Here is a 17387-nt window from a genome sequence, read left to right as displayed (position 1 = left end):
GGATACGAGAAGACTTGCTCACCAACACCAGGACAAATCCATGCTGCTGCAAGATGCGCTGGAGGGATCGGGCCGATGTCGTACTGCAGGACGGGCAGGGCGGGCGGTGCCTCCCGCGTACTGGATCTACCTCAGCTGCTGCCCCTCCGAAGCTGGCGGGCCAACATCCCGCCCCGGCATCCCACCGGAGCTTGGACCAGCCTGTCCTGCAGGCGCTGTGCTGGCTGCAGGCGACGGTGCCCAGAGTTAAGCTATGCCGTGGTTTTGCTATTTAATACCCTCTGTGAGAAATAGTTTTCTGTAGGAACTGTATATATTGTAAATAAAATAGACTGGGTTAAACGCTGGATTGGTGTCTCATCTGTTTTGTGTTTTTAGAAAAGAACGGGAGTGAAAGCTAATGGGTTGCTGAGGAGACAGGGTGATTTTAGTCAGATCAGAGAGAGAAATTTTGTAAGATTAGGTCAAATTGTTTGTCGAGAATGTTACTTAGAGTGTGGTGAGAGCTGGCCGGAAGGTAAATGCTGACTTATGTGGCCATTTCCAGCTTTTGAACTCTTGTTTTTGCTCAGAGGAACTAAACAAGCATTTGACTACTGAGACAAGAGCATTGGTATTTAGTGTATGAGCGGTCTTATGTCGTTTATTGTTGCCTCTTAAACCAGCCTGATCTTTAGGGTAAGAAAAAGAGGAGAAGGTTCAAGTGTGATATGCCTGAATCTGCCTTCAGATCTGTGTTCAACTTGATATCTGTCAGGTTGTGTTGGAGTTAGCTGGGACCAAGCATGGCAAGAAATTAAATTTGCCAGTCACCAGGCCGTGGCTGGAAGCCTTTAGTTTTTATGAAACACTTGTGTAAACCATTGTGTCTCCAAATATTGGTTTGAAAGTGGTGTGACTACTTCTGCTAAATGTCTCCACATCTTAAATCGGATATATAATTTGTTTCTTGTGTATATATTTATGTGGTTTGGGGTTTTGCACCTTCTAAATGTTACTGGCTCGATGTGTTATTCACCACTACTTAACAGCAAAGCCTGCTGTTTCACAGCCAGATTTTAAAATCGAGAAAACCTTAACGTTTTAAAAGACTTGTGAGATGGTACAAGGCTTGTTGGGCTGACATCTGCATGGCTGCTCGCGGGTGTGACTGTCGTCGTTTTCTTTCTTATTCGGTTCAAGTAGGTTGTGTCAGCAGAGGATGGAGAGTTCCCAACCTCGGTACCCAGTGAGAGCTGGGGCAGCTGGTCTCAGGATTGGTTTGGTTGCACTGCTGGGTTGAGGAGGCTGGGAGATTGAGAGTTTCTAAATGTGTGAAATCTGAAAGTAATTCAAACACAGTGGACAGTTGTTTCCCAGGGGCTTGCTCTGGCCACCGGCTGTGCGCAGGTCCTGTGGAAGGGCAATGGGTTATGGTACCAACATGGAAATGCTTACGGTGTTAAAACATTGAAATACAGGGTTTCCTTTTACTCCTCTGTTTATTTTTCCAGCCAGCAATAAGCGGCAGCGGCTGCTGCTGCTGTCAGCGTAGGGCAGGGTCTGAGCGCCTTCTGGGCAAGTAATTATAGAGATTTGCTTTTACAAGATGAGTGATTTCAGAGAAGAGCTGTGAAAGACTAGCAGGGCCTGATGTGGGAGATGCTACACTGCTGTGGGAAGGCAGAGAGGTAAAACGAACACCTTGTGTGGTGGTTTTGGTGGCTTCTTTTAAGCTCTGTATGCTGCTTTTTTTTCTTTGTTTGGTTTTTGGTTTGTTAATGCGAACAAGGTGTCCCATTCTGAGCTGTCTCTCTACTCTGGACACAATGGATCGTGGAAGCAACGCAGACAGGAGATGTTTTGCCAGTATTACTAACAATAACAGGTTTATTTTCCTATCTCATACATAACACAGTAAAGACAGTCTTATAACTTAATGTTTCATTAATAAATAATCAGTTACGCTCTACCACCCGCAGCCCTGCAGGGGTAGGTCCCATATGAAGAACAGCAGAGAGAAATGAAATCCCGACCAGTCAGTTCCAGTGTGTAGAAGGTAAGTGCTTCTCTAAAATGTCCACATCCAGACCTCTCGGTTACTGGTGAATTGGAAGAGTTCAGATGAGTCTGTGGCCCAGCTGGGCTGGACATTTGAGAGTAGGAGGAGTAGAGCTGAAGCGCTCGTAGCCGGTCACTTCGCAGCTGAGGACAGAGATTCTAATAGAGCATGAATTCAGGTGACACTAAATTAGTCTTTTAAGTCTTTTTGTTTTAAAATTGGCCCAACCACACGATGGTAAACTAGATGGATTCACCAGCAAGATTGCTGCAAAATCAAAGCCTACTCCTATAGGTTTCCTGGCAGTAGTTGGAGAATCTTACACCATTAGGAAACAGACTTGGCATCATCTGGTTGTGTGAACTTTGTTTCTATAGTCTTTTGTATCTATAAATGTGAAAATGGCAGTATGGGCAATAATGGTCTGCATCCTTGAAGCTCCTCACGAAGAGAGGTACAAAGCAGCATCCAAAACAGCACCTGCAGCCGAAGAGGAGATGGACACGCATGGCATGATTTGCTGACTTCTACTGGCTACATCTGTTCTTTCTCTATGCATTATTCTGTCTTCACAAATCCACTTCTTTCCCAAGACTCTTAGTATTTAAAGTATTTTCTGAAAGATTACTGATGTTCACTGCTAACATCATGTGCATTAGTCTGATTGTGAGCCTGATTCTAAATTACAGTACAGTTTTACTAGTTTTTGCCTGTCTTACAAAAAGTAATAACCTACTCGGTTTAATTTAGAAAGTTTGCATCCCCTGTAGCCGTGACTGTATCTCGTATGAACAGAATGACTCCTTATCAAATAGAGAAGAGAAAATAGTTTATATAAGCACTAGCTAGAATTTTATTTAACCTGCTGTGAAGAATCTTCAAAGTATACATGAAAGCTTACCCGACCATACACAAGCTGGTGCACAGAAGGTAGGAGAGTCTGCCCAGTCTGTAGGTGACCTCTGTGGTGATGTGCTGGCGGCACGAAGGGCATATTGTCGTGGTTGGTTTGCTTGAGAAAATTCCTGCTAGGATGATTGGAGGCTGAGACACCAAGTAAACTGAATTCAAGAGGAAACGAGAAGCAGCAAAATAAGAAGCACAGAAAACCTTGTACGTGTTGTAAAGTCTTCATGGGAGAATTTAGATTCTTAACGTGGATGGTCTATAGGCACCTACGTTACTATTTCTCATTTCAAGTATATTCACAAGAACCACTGTACTTGTTCTGTGTATCCTGCTACGCTGCCTCTACCGGCTGCCGATGGATGCTCGGATAAGGACATAGGATGGCAAATTGCCTGTGGGATAATCCCTACAGTCTCTGCCACGCACTCATCGGTGCACGCCGACATTGAGAATTTACTTTCTGATGTTTAAAACAAAATTAAAATGCATTTTCTCCCTGAAAAAGAGGTTTGAAGGAAATGAAGGCGCTTTCTGGATCCACTTGTCAGTAGTTACAGGAAATCCTCAAAGTAGTTAGTCAGGTGCGGGCACTGTCCCCAGTTAAAGCCTGTCGCTTCCCTCGGGTTTCTTCAGTCTGGACCTGACTCTTGTTTTCTGTGAGGGGTGTGCTCCTTGTATGGATGTGAAGAGTATTTTTTGAGAGCTGCTTTTGGTGAAAAATACCATTTTAAGCATCCTAAAACAAGTTTAGGGTATATTCACTCTGTAGCCTGAAGCAAAACTTCAGGAGTGGGAAGGCGTTGTCGGTTCGATAGTTAGGATATAGCGTTTGAGTTTAATTGCCTTCTGGTCTTAGAGATTTTTAAAAACGTATGTCTCCTTCTCCCCTTTAAGAGATGTTCTTTGACTGTTATTTGAGTCTTTTCTTGGTACCTCTGTTGAACCTCTCCACTTCCATAAAGGTGACAGTGAAATAAACTGGATTTACAATAATTTCTTCTGAAATCCTACCTCCTACCTGCTTAAAAACATGAGTACTTCTGTGGATTGGCTAAAGCTGGAAAAACAAGCCTGAGTCTCCTGCTAAGTTTGCCTTCCAGCATTTCTAGGGAAATTTTCTAGCCCTTTAGGTTGTGATTGTGTCAGAAAACTCCATCTTCTCTTGATTTTTAAAACTAAACACGTTTCTCTTTAGCTGATGTGAGGGACCACAAGCGTTGTCGGAAGCGCCGTCCCCTGGCACTTACCTGGTTGCTCAATGGTAGTTGTTTCTCGGCAGGAGTAAGGTGGGGGAGAAGGATACTCGTAACCCCCTGGACAAAAAAAAAATGGGGCAAAATGTAAAAATGAGTACAACTTGTGGCTCCCGGAAGCCCTATTTCGCGTCTGACAAGATGCTCCATGGTAGGTGCTTCTCTGAGTCGGCGTGGTGTGACTCGGTGAAGTACAGGACAGGGAAAAAAACTGCTACCGAACTGATTAATGGATTTTTTAAGCCAAAAGAGACTACTGGCCATGGTGAGTGGCTAGTCTCACTTTCTCTATGAAATAAATTGAGAAATCAAATAGGTTTTTTTCAACACGAAGGCAGTAACTGCATCTATCCCAGCATAACATTGGTGTGACAGTTGGTCTTAATTTAAGGACTTTCTTGGCAAAGGATCCACAATACCTCTAAATAGTTTAGTGAGTACTGCCCTTACTATTAATATTTAGAGATTTTTGCCTACTTTGAATTTTGTCCACCTTCTGCAGCCAATTGATTTCATCATATCCTTTGTTCTAGGGAAAAAATTAAAGGTATTTTTCCTTTTGTTGTGGCTAGAGGAGAAGGGAAGGGAAGCTAGTGGCTAGAACATATCATGCTTTTTTAGTTCTTCTACTGATCTTACAATGCGATCAACCTGCCTGAGCATGACATAAATAAATGTCTTTAAAAATACATTCATGAATACATTCAATATAAATTAGGATATAGAAGTTTGCAGCCAGCTAGCGTGGATGTGCTTTCAAAGCCCCAGACTGGTCTGCAGCGGGGGGATAGTTCCCACGAGAAGCCGTGTTGGTTCGAGTCTGCAAAGCATCAGAGAAGCCCTCAGCAAAGCAGCATTGACGCGGGAGGCAGTGCAGCATCGATTGGTTCAAAAATAATGAGTCTAAGCCCACAGGGCGGTGGGATACGACACTGGGATTTTCCAGGGTGAGATAAAATAAAATGGAACAATGGAAAAATATTAGGGATTTTTGCTGGAGTGGTTTGCCAGAACTGGTAGAGGTTTGAAATGGCATTTGGGTTTAATGGTGGGGTGGGAGTGTGTGGAGTTCTGCCAAGGGTGTTTTTTGTTGGTGGGGTTATTTGTGGAAAACTGAACTTGTAAAAATTTAAAAAGTAAAGAATTTTATTCCAATCTAGAAAAGGAACGTGCTCAGTACGAGTGAGTTATCACTCAATGTGTTTTTGTGAAGGACCTTTCTCCCAAGCAAGGGTGAGACGCTGCAGCTCAGTGCCCGCGCTGGGAGCTCACAGTGAGGGAGGCTTTTTCTCCCCAACCTCTTGCAAGTTCTTCCGAGTTTAGAAATAGTCTAGAAAGGTCTTTGAAGACAAAAATGTTCACAGGGAGAGCTAATCAGAGTAAAATGCTCTGAAAATAAGTCAGGTTTAGAGGCCCAGTGCTGACACATCTGCCTTATTAATCACCTCCTGGGCTCCCGTTCTGGTTTCTGTTCCAGTCCTGTCTGGTGAGTGGAGGTTTCCTCAGTAGCAGGAAGGTAACAAAGGTAAAATCACTGATATCTCAGTGTGTCTTTCAGTGACCGTAGGCTGGAACAGGCAGAAGACAATGGAGTGTTTTGAGATACTTGTGAGGGTGTGAGAGCAACGCCCCAACCCAGCGGAGGAGCGGCTGTGAGCTGAATCGCCAGCGTTTCGATCCTGGTGTTTCCTCATGAGACAGCAATGGGGAGGGCTGTTCGTCCCCCCCAGACAGAACTGACACCCCGGGACGCAGTGTTGGGAAAAGCTTTGGGAAAAGGCCAGTCCTCTGGAAAACTAGATTACAGTTTAAGCAAGACAGAGCCCATCCAGGTACAAAGTTCTCTGGCTGAACGTTTGTTTGCTCATTAAGAATATGAAATTATTGTAGAGATAAAACTGCAGCTCCTTTTCCAATAAAGCCTATGTTAGAAAAATGATTAACTAAACCAACAAAAATATTCTTTGCCCTTTTGAGTGGCGTTTGCATTAGGAGATCCTTCCAGCTCCTCTACCCCGGGCCCTGGGTTTTCCGTGCTGGCGCAGGTGCTTTCTGATCCTGTTGTGTCCTGGCAAAGCCGCGACCCCATCAGCTGCCCCAGACCTGGTGTCTGCGCAGCCAGCGGGAGGGAGTGCTGCTCCCAAAGCCCTCGGACAAAGGCTGCTTACCCTCCTGGCCGCACAGCTCCGGTGCAGAGGGTTCTTGCCTGTAGGGTTCACGATATGGTTCGTACATAATCACAGGAATCTCCCCGGGTCCCTTCTCGCTGGCCATCTCCGCCCTTCACCTGCCAAAAGGAGCGCAGAATGAGACCTCCTGTCAGCGGTGGAGGTGCCCCGTGTTTGTCAGCGCCGCTGTAAGTCCTGGTTCTCACACCTGGATTTTACTTACAGGAAAATTAGCAGTTCTCCTGTTCTGGCTTTTTTTATAGGCTAAAGAGCAATCAGTTCCTGTTACACAAGGGAGATGGGAAGGAGAGCAGAAAATACCATTTCTTCGTGCCAGAAAGATGAAAACGTTCCCCGAGAAAACACAGTATTGAAACTGTGTAAATTTGTGACTGAAAGTGTTACCTTTGGAGAAAAGTTAACCTAATTCTTTCCTATGGATTGTCCAAACAATCAAGAGAGGGAAGAGCACACTTCGGAGCACCTGTGAAAAACCTTCGTGTATCATTAAGTCAGGGCCTGCAGCAGTGCAACCGGTGGAAATTGGGATCTGTCTTTCATCGGGGTGTTGTGCAACCTTATCCTCATCATTACCACGACCAGTTTTGGACTGTGAAACTATTGTCTCATCAGCAGTGTGACAGGCTGTTGTTGGGCAAGGTCCTTATTAAATATGACGGCGCTGCCGGAGGCTCTGAACAAGATCAGGCACAAAGTACGTGTGTTGTGCAGGTGTTTGCAGGAACTGTTCCCTGCAATAAAGGAGAGTGGGAGCAGGAGCACACGGCTGGAGATGTGCTTGTGTTACTGTAAAAGGAATGGTGGTAATTATTCCTAGCTGTCCCTTGAACCGGTGTTACCCAGTTAATCCCTGGTAACATTAATTATAGGAGTCCTTTACAAAAGTTACAGCCTTTCAGGCAGATCAGCGAGTGAGGGCACAGTTTTAGGGGGAAAAGGAGCAAAGATGTTTGTGAGGAGTTGCTAAATGAGTCTGGGGCAGGTTTTCTGGCTGCTCAGGTGACTCCAGGTGGCTCCTTGTGGTCCAGCTCCGCGTGCTGTGTCACTGTGCCCATCTTGCCCACTCACTGGTGATGCAGAGGGGTTGTGTCTTAAAAGACGCTTAGATAAGTAAATAGAGAAATATAACATCTGGCAAGTCTCGGCACAAGCTGCCTGAATACGCGAGTTCAAACTGGAGTAGGATGGAAAACGCTGAATGAGGCAAGATGGTCTCAGCAGGTTTGTTTTCAGGGTATGTTGGAGGGCGGAATGAACAGGGGAGGATGAAATGGAGGGGGATTAGTGGTACTGAGATGAAGGATCAGTCCTTCTAGGGAGGAAAAAAAGGAGGAATTTGAAAATATTGCTGGGGAAGAAGTTATGTCATTTTCATAAAGCTGCATGAATGGGAAGTGATAGGGAAAATGGTACCAGGGTGATGTGGAGGGAAAAAAACCCAGAAATACAGCATTGACCATGGTTAGGCCAAAGATGCTGGAGGTAATTGCTAATATATGGATTGTAGAGAAGGGGTGAGGAGAGATGCATCTTGACATACCTGGTATGAACTAGCTAAAACAAATGACTGGGCATGTCAGAAGAATTAATAAACCAGGGGTGAAGGTTCTTGAGGGTCCTGATAGAAAATGAAAAAGAAAAGATGAGAATCAAGAAAACTTGGATAAGATGAGAGTCAAAAGAGATGAATGATCTGTAGAGAGGGAAGACAGTGCATCAGTATTAACTGCAGGAGGTGATGTATTAGTGATATTAGTAATATTGTATTAGCCAGTGTTGATAACGCAGGACTGTTTCCTTGGGACAAGGATGAATGAGCAAAATTATAGGGAGTCTCTGCAAGTTTTTTGGCTTATTGCTATCTTAAACACCGTACACTAAATACTGGGTGGTGTCAGTGCTGGTGACATTTCTGCTGAATTGATCTCACTGTGATACTGAAGAAAGAGGAAAGGGCTTTTGAAATCCATCCAGTGACTGTAGGCCCAGGAAAAAGGCCCATCATGAGGCACAGGGGAGGAGGGGATAATAATAGTTAACATAGTGAGATTGTTGCAAGTTAAGAGCTGAATGCAAGCAAACACTGACTAATCCTTACTCCTTAGAGAGAGCTATTAGCGTAATAGCACCAGTTAAACATATAGGACAAGAGATGCAGAGATGAACCAGCAGCAGAGCCAGAAATAGTGTGGGAGTCTCACTGGATTCCAGGTTTGTGGCTGATCTACTGGAGCCATCAAGCAGAGAAGCTGCAGGCTCTGGATAGAAGTTGGTGCCGAGAATGTGCTGTGCTTTCGGTGCTCTGCGATGTGCTGCTGCCATTGCTGTGGTGTGGGAGGACCCGCCCGGAGCGGGCGAGCGGGGGGATCGAGGGAACTGGACCCCAACCTCTGCCGAGCTGCTTTAGCCTATGTGGGAGAAAGTCCTGGGGGGTGGGTACCCGCTGGGCCTGAGCGCTGCAGGTCTGGAGGTCCAGGAAAGGCATTCACTGGGGGGTTTATGCCTCATAGACCCTTCCATTTGGCATAGAAGTGGTTCCTCCCAGCTCTTGCCTGTAACCGTGGCTTTTTGACGTCCGGGAGCATTTTGAGGCTGTGACCCCTAAACCTGTAGGCGTAATTGCCATGGATTAGAGCTGGAGATTTTGTTGTCCTCCCTCAAATGTGCTCATCTGCTGGAGAGGAAGGTACAGGAGAGGACAGTGATAGTAGCCCTAAATTTAGCATTTAGTAATGCTAAAACACTATAAAAAATGATCTTCAGATTTCACGGACGTGTGGAGGCATAGCAGTTTCCCCCAGTGATCTGTTGGCTTGTGGGGTACTAGTTCAAAGGCTTTCAGGTTGCTGTGATGTGTTCTTGCTCTCCTTTCATCATTGGTTTAATGTTTTCTTGGGCATTTAGCCCTTCCAGCTGCATAGTGGCCCTGTAGGAAAAAGTGGTCAAGAGAGCTCTCGGGCAGCAGTTTCTGAAGAGTAGCAAGATGTCCTATGAACTCCCTTCCAGAAACCAGTGATATCTAGGAGGCCTAGACTTAATCGCTGAAGACATGATGTTAGTTGTCTTCTCTGCAGTCACACCGAGTAAACAGAGCTCCGTACAAGGGCGGAGCAGACCCGTACGCGCTCCTGGAGTGAGGGGCTTGGTTGGTCTGAAACACTCAAGATTGACTCAAACCGCTTGATTTGCGGGTGGAAATGTATAATCCAAGGACAACAAAACAAGTCTGTGCCTTCTCTCCCCTGAAGCCTCGATCTCTTCTACTTATGGCTATAATCAGTTTGCACTGGAAAATAAATCTCCCTTTTAGTTCTGTGGAAATTAGCGTGAGAAATAAAAGAAAGAAAAAGCAAATCACGCCCTGAGGTGTACGCACAAAGAGCCATTTCGGGGAAAGGAAGATGGCAGTGACAAAGCCTTTGTGTTCCAAGAAGGACGTATCCAAGAAGGGGAGAGGGGGCAGTGGCAGTTTCCCTCCTCTTCCCCTGGGTTTGCTCCAGGCACTCGTGTTCGGGTGTGAAGAGCAGTGGTGCAGCCTCCACAGCTGCTGAACGATGGGATTTCCCAGCAAGGTCTCACTCTCTGGCTCTTACCCACAGCTCCGCACGTTCCCCCCAAACATCCCTGAGGGCTCAATAATCCCCCGGAGGAGAACAGTTCGAGTGCCTGCAAAGAGGCGCAGCCGCTGTCATTTGTGATTTGTAAAGGGGAAACTGAGACACAGGGAGGATAAAGCTCTTCAGGAGTCCTGACAGAGTTGCCATTTGGCCTCTGTGTACGCTTCAAATAGTTGCAAAGAGAACGCTGACTTTCCTCCCCTCTTTATGGTTTTTTTTTTCAGGCACTGCCTTTTGCAGTGTTGGGCAGAGAGACAGTCCTGTCTATTTAAATCATTTTTGACCTTTCAGAAATACTTTTTCCAGTTTGATTTCAAGTTCATTGGAAATATGCTATTCCCCCACAAAACGCTTTTTAAAAGTAGTATTAGAAATGGAAGTGTTCACGAGGGTGGAGAACCCTGTGGTGTTTGTATTGGTTTCGACCTGGATACAACTCAGCAGAACACATTGAGAGCTGCTCAGCAGTCATTTAGAAATCTCATTACTTGAGTATTGATGTATCTTTGTTTTAGTCTCGTGAGTCTGTGCCCGTGACGTATTTACAATTTCCCGTGAAAACTGAAGCTTACTGCAGTACTAATTCTCCATTCAGAATTAGAAATTGTAGTCTGAAAAGGAGAGGAGGCAGATGGGATTTGGCAGATCCATGTGCATGAGTCCAGGTAACATTTCCCTAACCTGGTTATTTTGTTTTGTTGCAGTTCTTCCTTGGAAATAGATTGACCTGGTTAAAAAGATGATGTGGCACTTATATGAAACATGATCAAGAATTCTTTCTTTAATTTAACTGAGTCTTTTTGAGCAAGAAGGTTCACTGTTGGTCTCGTACTGCAGACTCCAAATGAAGTTTCAGAAGAGTCAATCCCTTGGCTCTAACCTGTCTTCATTACCCTTTGAGCAACGGAGTTGGTCCCAGGACGCAGGCACCAATGTAGAAGCACAAAATACCCAGCACTTCTGGGAATGTAGGAGGAAATGTTGGGACAACTTGGATATGTGGGAGAGGGACTAAAGATCCAAGGGCTGTCTCTATGCTGTCTAAGGGCTGTCTGTGCTACAGCTGCAATAAAGGCTGGATCAGTATTGTGTTATCTGGCAGGAAATTATGACATTTCACTACGACATCGCGTAGCAGGAGGGCATCCAGAACCTTAGGAGCACAGGAAGCTGTGACTTTATAAGAAAAGGTGTTTAATCTCCATTCCCACTCCAGCTGGCGGAGCGTGGGATTTACCAATGACTTCAGGAAGAGCGAGTTCAGAGAGGGGTAAAAAAGGGGACATTAAGTGGTTCGGGTATTTGAAGAAGACAGGGCGGTTTTGGAAGATCAATGCTAAAACACTATAAAAAGTGATCTTCAGATTTCACGGATGTGTGGAGGCATAGCAGTTTCCCCCAGTGATCTGTTGGCTTGTAGGATACTAGTTCAAAGGCTTTCAGGTTGCTGGAATGTGTTCTTGCTCTCCTTTCATCATTGGTTTAATGTTTTCTTGGGCATTTAGCCCTTCCAGCTGCATTTATGAGACAATTTCAATTTCTGCTATTTAGAGAGTGACCATGAAATGCTATTGCTGGCACGCAATTGCATCTGTGGCTTGAACAATATTGAGTGCCTCCATTTTACTTTACTGAAGCAGTTAATTCTAGTTTTTGGCTAGCAGTGAAACACTGAATTCCTCGGTGGAGAGGTGTTTTGCCTTTAGCCCTGAGCTGATCATCTGTGGTAACATTCACAATGTGCTGAGGCTTTTCAGATGTTCCAAAGAAATAGTTTGAGCTCTAATACAGATAAACAAAGAGTTGTGGAGCAGCATTCAAGTATTCATTTATACTTAAAGAAGCTAAAAGAGATGACCGCTGGCAGCAAATTAGACGTTGGACATTTAAAAGTATTTAGGATGTCCTATTTTTCAATGAGATGAAGGATTCTCTGCCAGTTCCCAATTCTTTACTCCTAAATTTCCCTTTTAATCCTACAGTTATTCTGTCTTTTAAGCCTGTATCAGGCTACCAGCTTCCTTTGTCAAATGGGGAGGATGTAGCTATGGGTGGATTCAACTGAATATGAACAATATTTCTTGTTGCAAACTCTTCACCTGGTTCCATTGGCTCGTCAGCTGCATTGACTCACTAGACAGTACGTAAGGCCACTGCTGGAAGTGGTCAGTGGAAGAAGTGGGTTGTTTGCTGCAGTCATCAGAATGTTTTTGTCATTGAGCCAGGGAGCTGGGCAGAACCCAGAAAGTCACTGTTGTAGATACTCCTTCTCCTCTTGTGTGGAGAGGGAGATATTTACATGTAATCCAAGTCCCTGTGGCTTACATGGAAGTTCAGAATAAAATGAGCATAACCATTGTTCATAAAATTGAGAGGAAGCACATACTGAAGAGGGAAATTCTGGTGAACAGAGCTCTGCTGAGAAAGAAAGAGCTCTTTACTTTTGCCATTTTGGAGAATACGTCTTTTCTGCTTTATAGTATTGTAAATAGCGATACAGATGCAAAGAGATTTGGAAGCTTTGGGGGACTGGTTTTGTTCTATTTTGTTTAGAAGTGAGGCCCAGTGTTCCTTTGCTCTGGTGTGTGCGCAGAGAACAGGTTGCGTGGTTGCTGGGGTTGCCCCGGCAGCTGCAGCGCTGGTGTAAGATGAGCAGCCTGGCCCTGCCTCTGCCGACTCACAGGGCTGCTGGATAAGCAGGGACTCCCTGGATTTTCCAGTCTTCTCCTGGGTCAGCCATTTATGTCAGGTTATTCCTTCATGAAGGGAGCTCCAGTCTATAATTTAGTACATTTACTACTCCTGTTGCTCTCACCTTTAAAGCAGTTAAAAATGCTGTGAACTTTCACAAGCCTTCTAGCCTAAAGTTATCCATCGTAGTTTATCGCTGTTTGTTGTTATGCCAGCATCGTGCTCTTATAGAAAAACCTTCTCTGCTTGAGACAGCCCTGAGAACATTCCCATCTCTCTGCATCCTTTCCTTCCCAGGGCTAAACAAGCTCGTTGAGTCCTTCTCGTTTCTGTACAGTGAATTCATCCACTTTGGCCACGAGTGACCAGTGAGCTCTGTCCTCAGCTTGCATAACGATATGAACGTCATCTTATATTTAATGGAAGTGCTGTCTTTACATCTTAAATTTAATGGAAGTGCTGTCTTTACAATAATCCAATAGCGCTTTTTGCTTTCCCACAGCTAAACCACGCTGATGGTTTGTATCTATGTTGCCATTAACCAGCAGTAGGTCTTCCTCCTTCAATGTCACTTCGTACTAATGAACTCCCATCTTGCAGCTGAAATTCCTGATGTTATTTTCTAAATGCGCTGCTTTGTAGCATAACACACGTGAATTCTGTCACAGCAGTTCTCCAGGTTTTCTCATTCTGTGTAACAGATTTCCTGCCTCCATACTTTGTTCCTTCATTCACAGATTTTAGTAACCAGTCCTATATTTCTATCAAGGTTATTAATTATAGTACTGAATAAGCTCAAACACTGCTTTCTGTGTTAACCTTTAGTGCAAAACAAATGTATCTCTTAAATCTTGTTCCTTAATTTACTGTTGGAAGTGTAATGCATTGCTTCCTTCGGATGACCAACTTCAACCACATTTAAAGGGCACTTTTTCTGAAGGGTGAGCACAACTGGGCCCTGGGATTGCATAAGGAGTTGTCTCTCCCTAATTACCATTCCAAAAATAGAGTACTAACCACTAAAAGGAAGTATTGTCCTGTGGTTTGTGCATTAACCTGGACTGGGGGAAAAAAAGAGATGGGCTCAGTTCCTGTTCTGCAACAATGATGATGAGCAAATTAATTAATCTTGATTTTGCTCAACTCTGTTGCATATGGAAACGCTGTGCCGGGGAGACACTGCGACCATTCTGCAATGGTTCTCATTTAGTTATGCCTCATCTTAAACCTTGAGCAAACAACAGGAGATGAGAAATGCCAGGTTTAGATTCAGCCTTTGTGTTCTATTGACACATCTCTGTCTTTCATTTTCCCTTCAAGCTGCCAGAATTCGGGCAGCCTTACACAATTTTCTCCAGCACTTCAGCTTTACCTTAAAATTAGAAGACGTTTGCCATCTTTTCATATGATTCTTTTATGGATTAAAATTCTCTTACTGACAGCATTGAATCACAGGTAGACAGCATTTCGTATGTACCCATGTAAATACAGTCTCCATAATTTGTCCCTCAACTGAAAACTGATAGAAGAGCTCAAGTAACATCTCATGTAGCATCTGAACCTGGTTTAGCAACTCCAAAGTTTTCATGAATAAACATTCATTTGAAGAAAGCGAGTGTGTGCCCTGCTTTGTGTGAGCTAAGCGCTTTCCTATGGTGACTGGTTTGACTTTCCGTTCTTATTACTTCTCTCATCTACACCTTATCAGAAAGCTAGTTTTCCTGTTTCCCATCTCTGATCTGTTCAAGGCGAAAGTTAAAACATCCTGAGAAAAATCCATGCCTCCAGATTTTAGGAACGCGAGAGAGAGCTCGCAGGTTTTGAACGCTTGACAATTTAATCATAAAGAGTTAACGTATACAACCGAGAGCCACAGCTGTCACACTCCTCAAGCTCACTGTCTGTTTTAACCCTTGCTGCCTCTCTTTCTTTACTTCCTAAGGAGTAAAGAGCATCGATCCCCAGTAGAGTAAGTTGAAAGTTCTTACCTTAGGTAGCTCTGGCAAATCTGGGGAGCAAAAATGGTTCAAAAGTCGATCACTTTATCCATATCTTTGCAATGCGACTGTGCTAGGAAAGAAAGCAGCACACATGACCAGTGACATGAGCTGCCGTCATGCGTCAGTAGCGTATCCAGTCGAAGATGCGAGCGAGTCAGGTTGGCAGGCACTATATAATTATCCCAGTTTGCCCACAGTCCCAGCCTACTGCTTATACCTGCTCTGCAGCAAAAGGAATGTTGCGTGACAGGCTTGTGCCAGAGTTTTTTAATGTACAGTTTTCTATTATCCCAGAAATTTTACTTCGTGCTAACCAGAAAGCTAGATGAAGACAATGAGAAGCAGCACAGGAATAACTCTAGGACAATGGAGAGAAGTGTATCCTGACCCATTGTGCTCCTGTATGAACCATCACTGAGAATGATGAAAAGCCGTAGCTACAGTTGTATATGAGGGTCTGGTATTTGGTTATTGAAGTCAACAGTCACTGTAACTTTATGATCAATTAAGTGTTTGTCCTTACATCAGCACAGAGATCTGTGTAGGGTGGTAGTCTTTGACATTGTAACTGGAATCTTCTTGGTAACTAGATTTGTGGCTGAACTGGATTTTTTGTTAAATAGATGGGTTGACCTTGGCCCGCTGTCAGACACCCACCCAGACGCTCTTATTCTCTTCCTCAACAGCATGAGGGGATGAAAATAAGACAGAATTGTTCTTCAGTTGAGATAAAGGCAAGGAGATCACTTACCAATTACCATCGCAGGCAAAACAGACTCAAGTTGGGGAAAATTAATTGAATTCATTTCCAATTAAAATATATTTGGATGGTAAGAAACAAAGATAAAAGCTAAAATTCCTTCCCCGTACTTGGCATCTCCTAATGGAACAGTGGCCACATGAACTTCTTAGTAAGGATTGTTCTCGCTTCATCCAAACCTACTACAAGACTGCTTTGTGCTAAGACTATTCTCCACCCGCAGTGCTCCTGCCAACGACAGAGCTCGCTGCGTTGGGTTTGCCTCGGATACTCACACGAGGTCCAAATCACGCTGTTTGCTCAGGTCCTGGGCAAACAGAGTCTTACCCAAGAAACAGCTGCAGCAGTTCAGGCAACCCCTGACCTCGAGGGGTGAGGATTGTAGAGCAGTTAGCAAAATAGCTTTTGAACTAAGGTATGGCTGAGAAACTGACGATGGGTAAAGGAATAAGAGAGCGAGTTGTTGAACACTCCAAGTTTTTATGCTCCTTTTGCCACCATAACTTGTAAGGTCTTGGAAACTGAGGGTTTTGTTGTTAACGGGCAATGTATTGTTAATGAGGAAAGTATGTCACCTGCCTCTCTTGTCCAGACTGAAGGACCAGGCAGGTCCGGAGCACTTGCTCAGATTTGCCTCACTGGTAACAATTAATGTTCAGCACTTCGTACACTCCGTACGTACTAAAATTTACATTCAACCCTCATTAAAATAGTTGCAGGTTCCATAGTTTGTGAGACTGGGGAAGAGGAATGCCCACCAAGGTGTGTGCTGCGGGGGCTGTCTGCACAGGATTGCCTCCCTCCCCTTCCTGCTCCTGTCCAGCTCTGTAGGGAACTGGGTGGATATCGGGCACAGGCTGGATTTTCTTTTGTTCGTGGAAACATTTGATAAAGTAGATTAAAAATAGATTTTAGGATGGCTGTGGTTGCATATCAAATTAATATTTGGTTGTGGCAGGGTGTTCTGAGGCCTGATATTTATGTTTTGTCTGAGCATATACTGGGTATTCTGGAGGGCACAGTGTAGACCCAGCCACTGTTCTGCTCTTCCATGTTTACGTATAAAAATGTTAAACATGAATATGGATAATTACTAAATTATGTTGTGAAGATGGTAACCACCAACCCTGAAATCTCTCATTCCTTACATTCAGTGACTGTAGCACTGCGATCAGAGACACCACCGTTAAGCAAGAAATTAAATTGTGGGAGGAAGGGCCTGTTTCTTTGGGAAGGGAATGTCTTGTTTTCCCCCTGAAGAGCAGAGGAAAATAAGTGATAAAACCATGAGTGCATCCAAAAGTGCTCATGCACAAGAATTTCTTAGTGTGACGTGGTGTGGCTTAAGAGCTTAAGTATTTAGAACAGCTTTAATACGCTTAACATACTGCCAGGTTGATGCTCACGAAAGAACCTGAAGCTGTTTATGCTCTTAAGGCTGTTTATGGGCGTACAGGAGGCAGACGCTCGCTTGACAGCTCGATCTGCCTGGCCTGGCACGGGGCATGCACATGTTCTCAAATCTTCAGCCTTTATTATAGGTGAGACGAGAGGATGCAGACAGCCTCTTGCCTCCTGCCATAAACTCTTCCCTCCTCGCTGTGGTCACTCACCAGCTTCACTGTGATCCTCTGGGGGAAGCGAGTGATTTTAAACATCTGTTTACAGAGGTATCAGTGGCTTTCTTTTGCAATCTTAATTATGCTGTTTGCTCCAAGAGGAATAGTGCGATGCTTAGCAAAGAGAAAGATTATATCAATCACCTTGAATAATTATATCAATCCCTTGAATATTATGTGTGCTATCAGAGACAAACAAGGGTGTAATAATCATCAGAGCCGATTGCTCTTCCCGCCATCGCATAAGACAGCCTCTTGTTGCACGTAGGAGCTACACTGACAATTATTTGGGGGCTTCTCTCCTGTTG

The 17387-nt window shown here is 44.4% G+C and overlaps 1 protein-coding gene across 1 annotated transcript; it reads right to left on the bottom strand.

The window, feature by feature from the left end:
* Positions 1 to 494: 494 nt before the first annotated feature.
* Positions 495 to 14850, bottom strand: LITAFD (LITAF domain containing). Its single transcript, XM_054080410.1, has 5 exons — positions 14689 to 14850; positions 6372 to 6490; positions 4198 to 4263; positions 2943 to 3102; positions 495 to 2521 (listed from the first exon to the last, which is right to left on the bottom strand). Exons 2-5 carry the CDS (start codon positions 6475 to 6477, stop codon positions 2413 to 2415), a joined length of 441 nt encoding a protein of 146 aa, XP_053936385.1. The 5' UTR covers positions 6478 to 6490; positions 14689 to 14850; the 3' UTR covers positions 495 to 2412.
* Between the last annotated feature and the right edge of the window lie 2537 nt (positions 14851 to 17387).

This window comes from Cuculus canorus, chromosome 15 (genome assembly GCF_017976375.1).
Source record: "Cuculus canorus isolate bCucCan1 chromosome 15, bCucCan1.pri, whole genome shotgun sequence".
NCBI classification, from domain to species: Eukaryota; Metazoa; Chordata; class Aves; order Cuculiformes; family Cuculidae; genus Cuculus; species Cuculus canorus.
The sequence above is the reverse complement of the archived record's forward strand: the minus strand, read 5'-3'. Positions and strand labels throughout refer to the sequence as shown.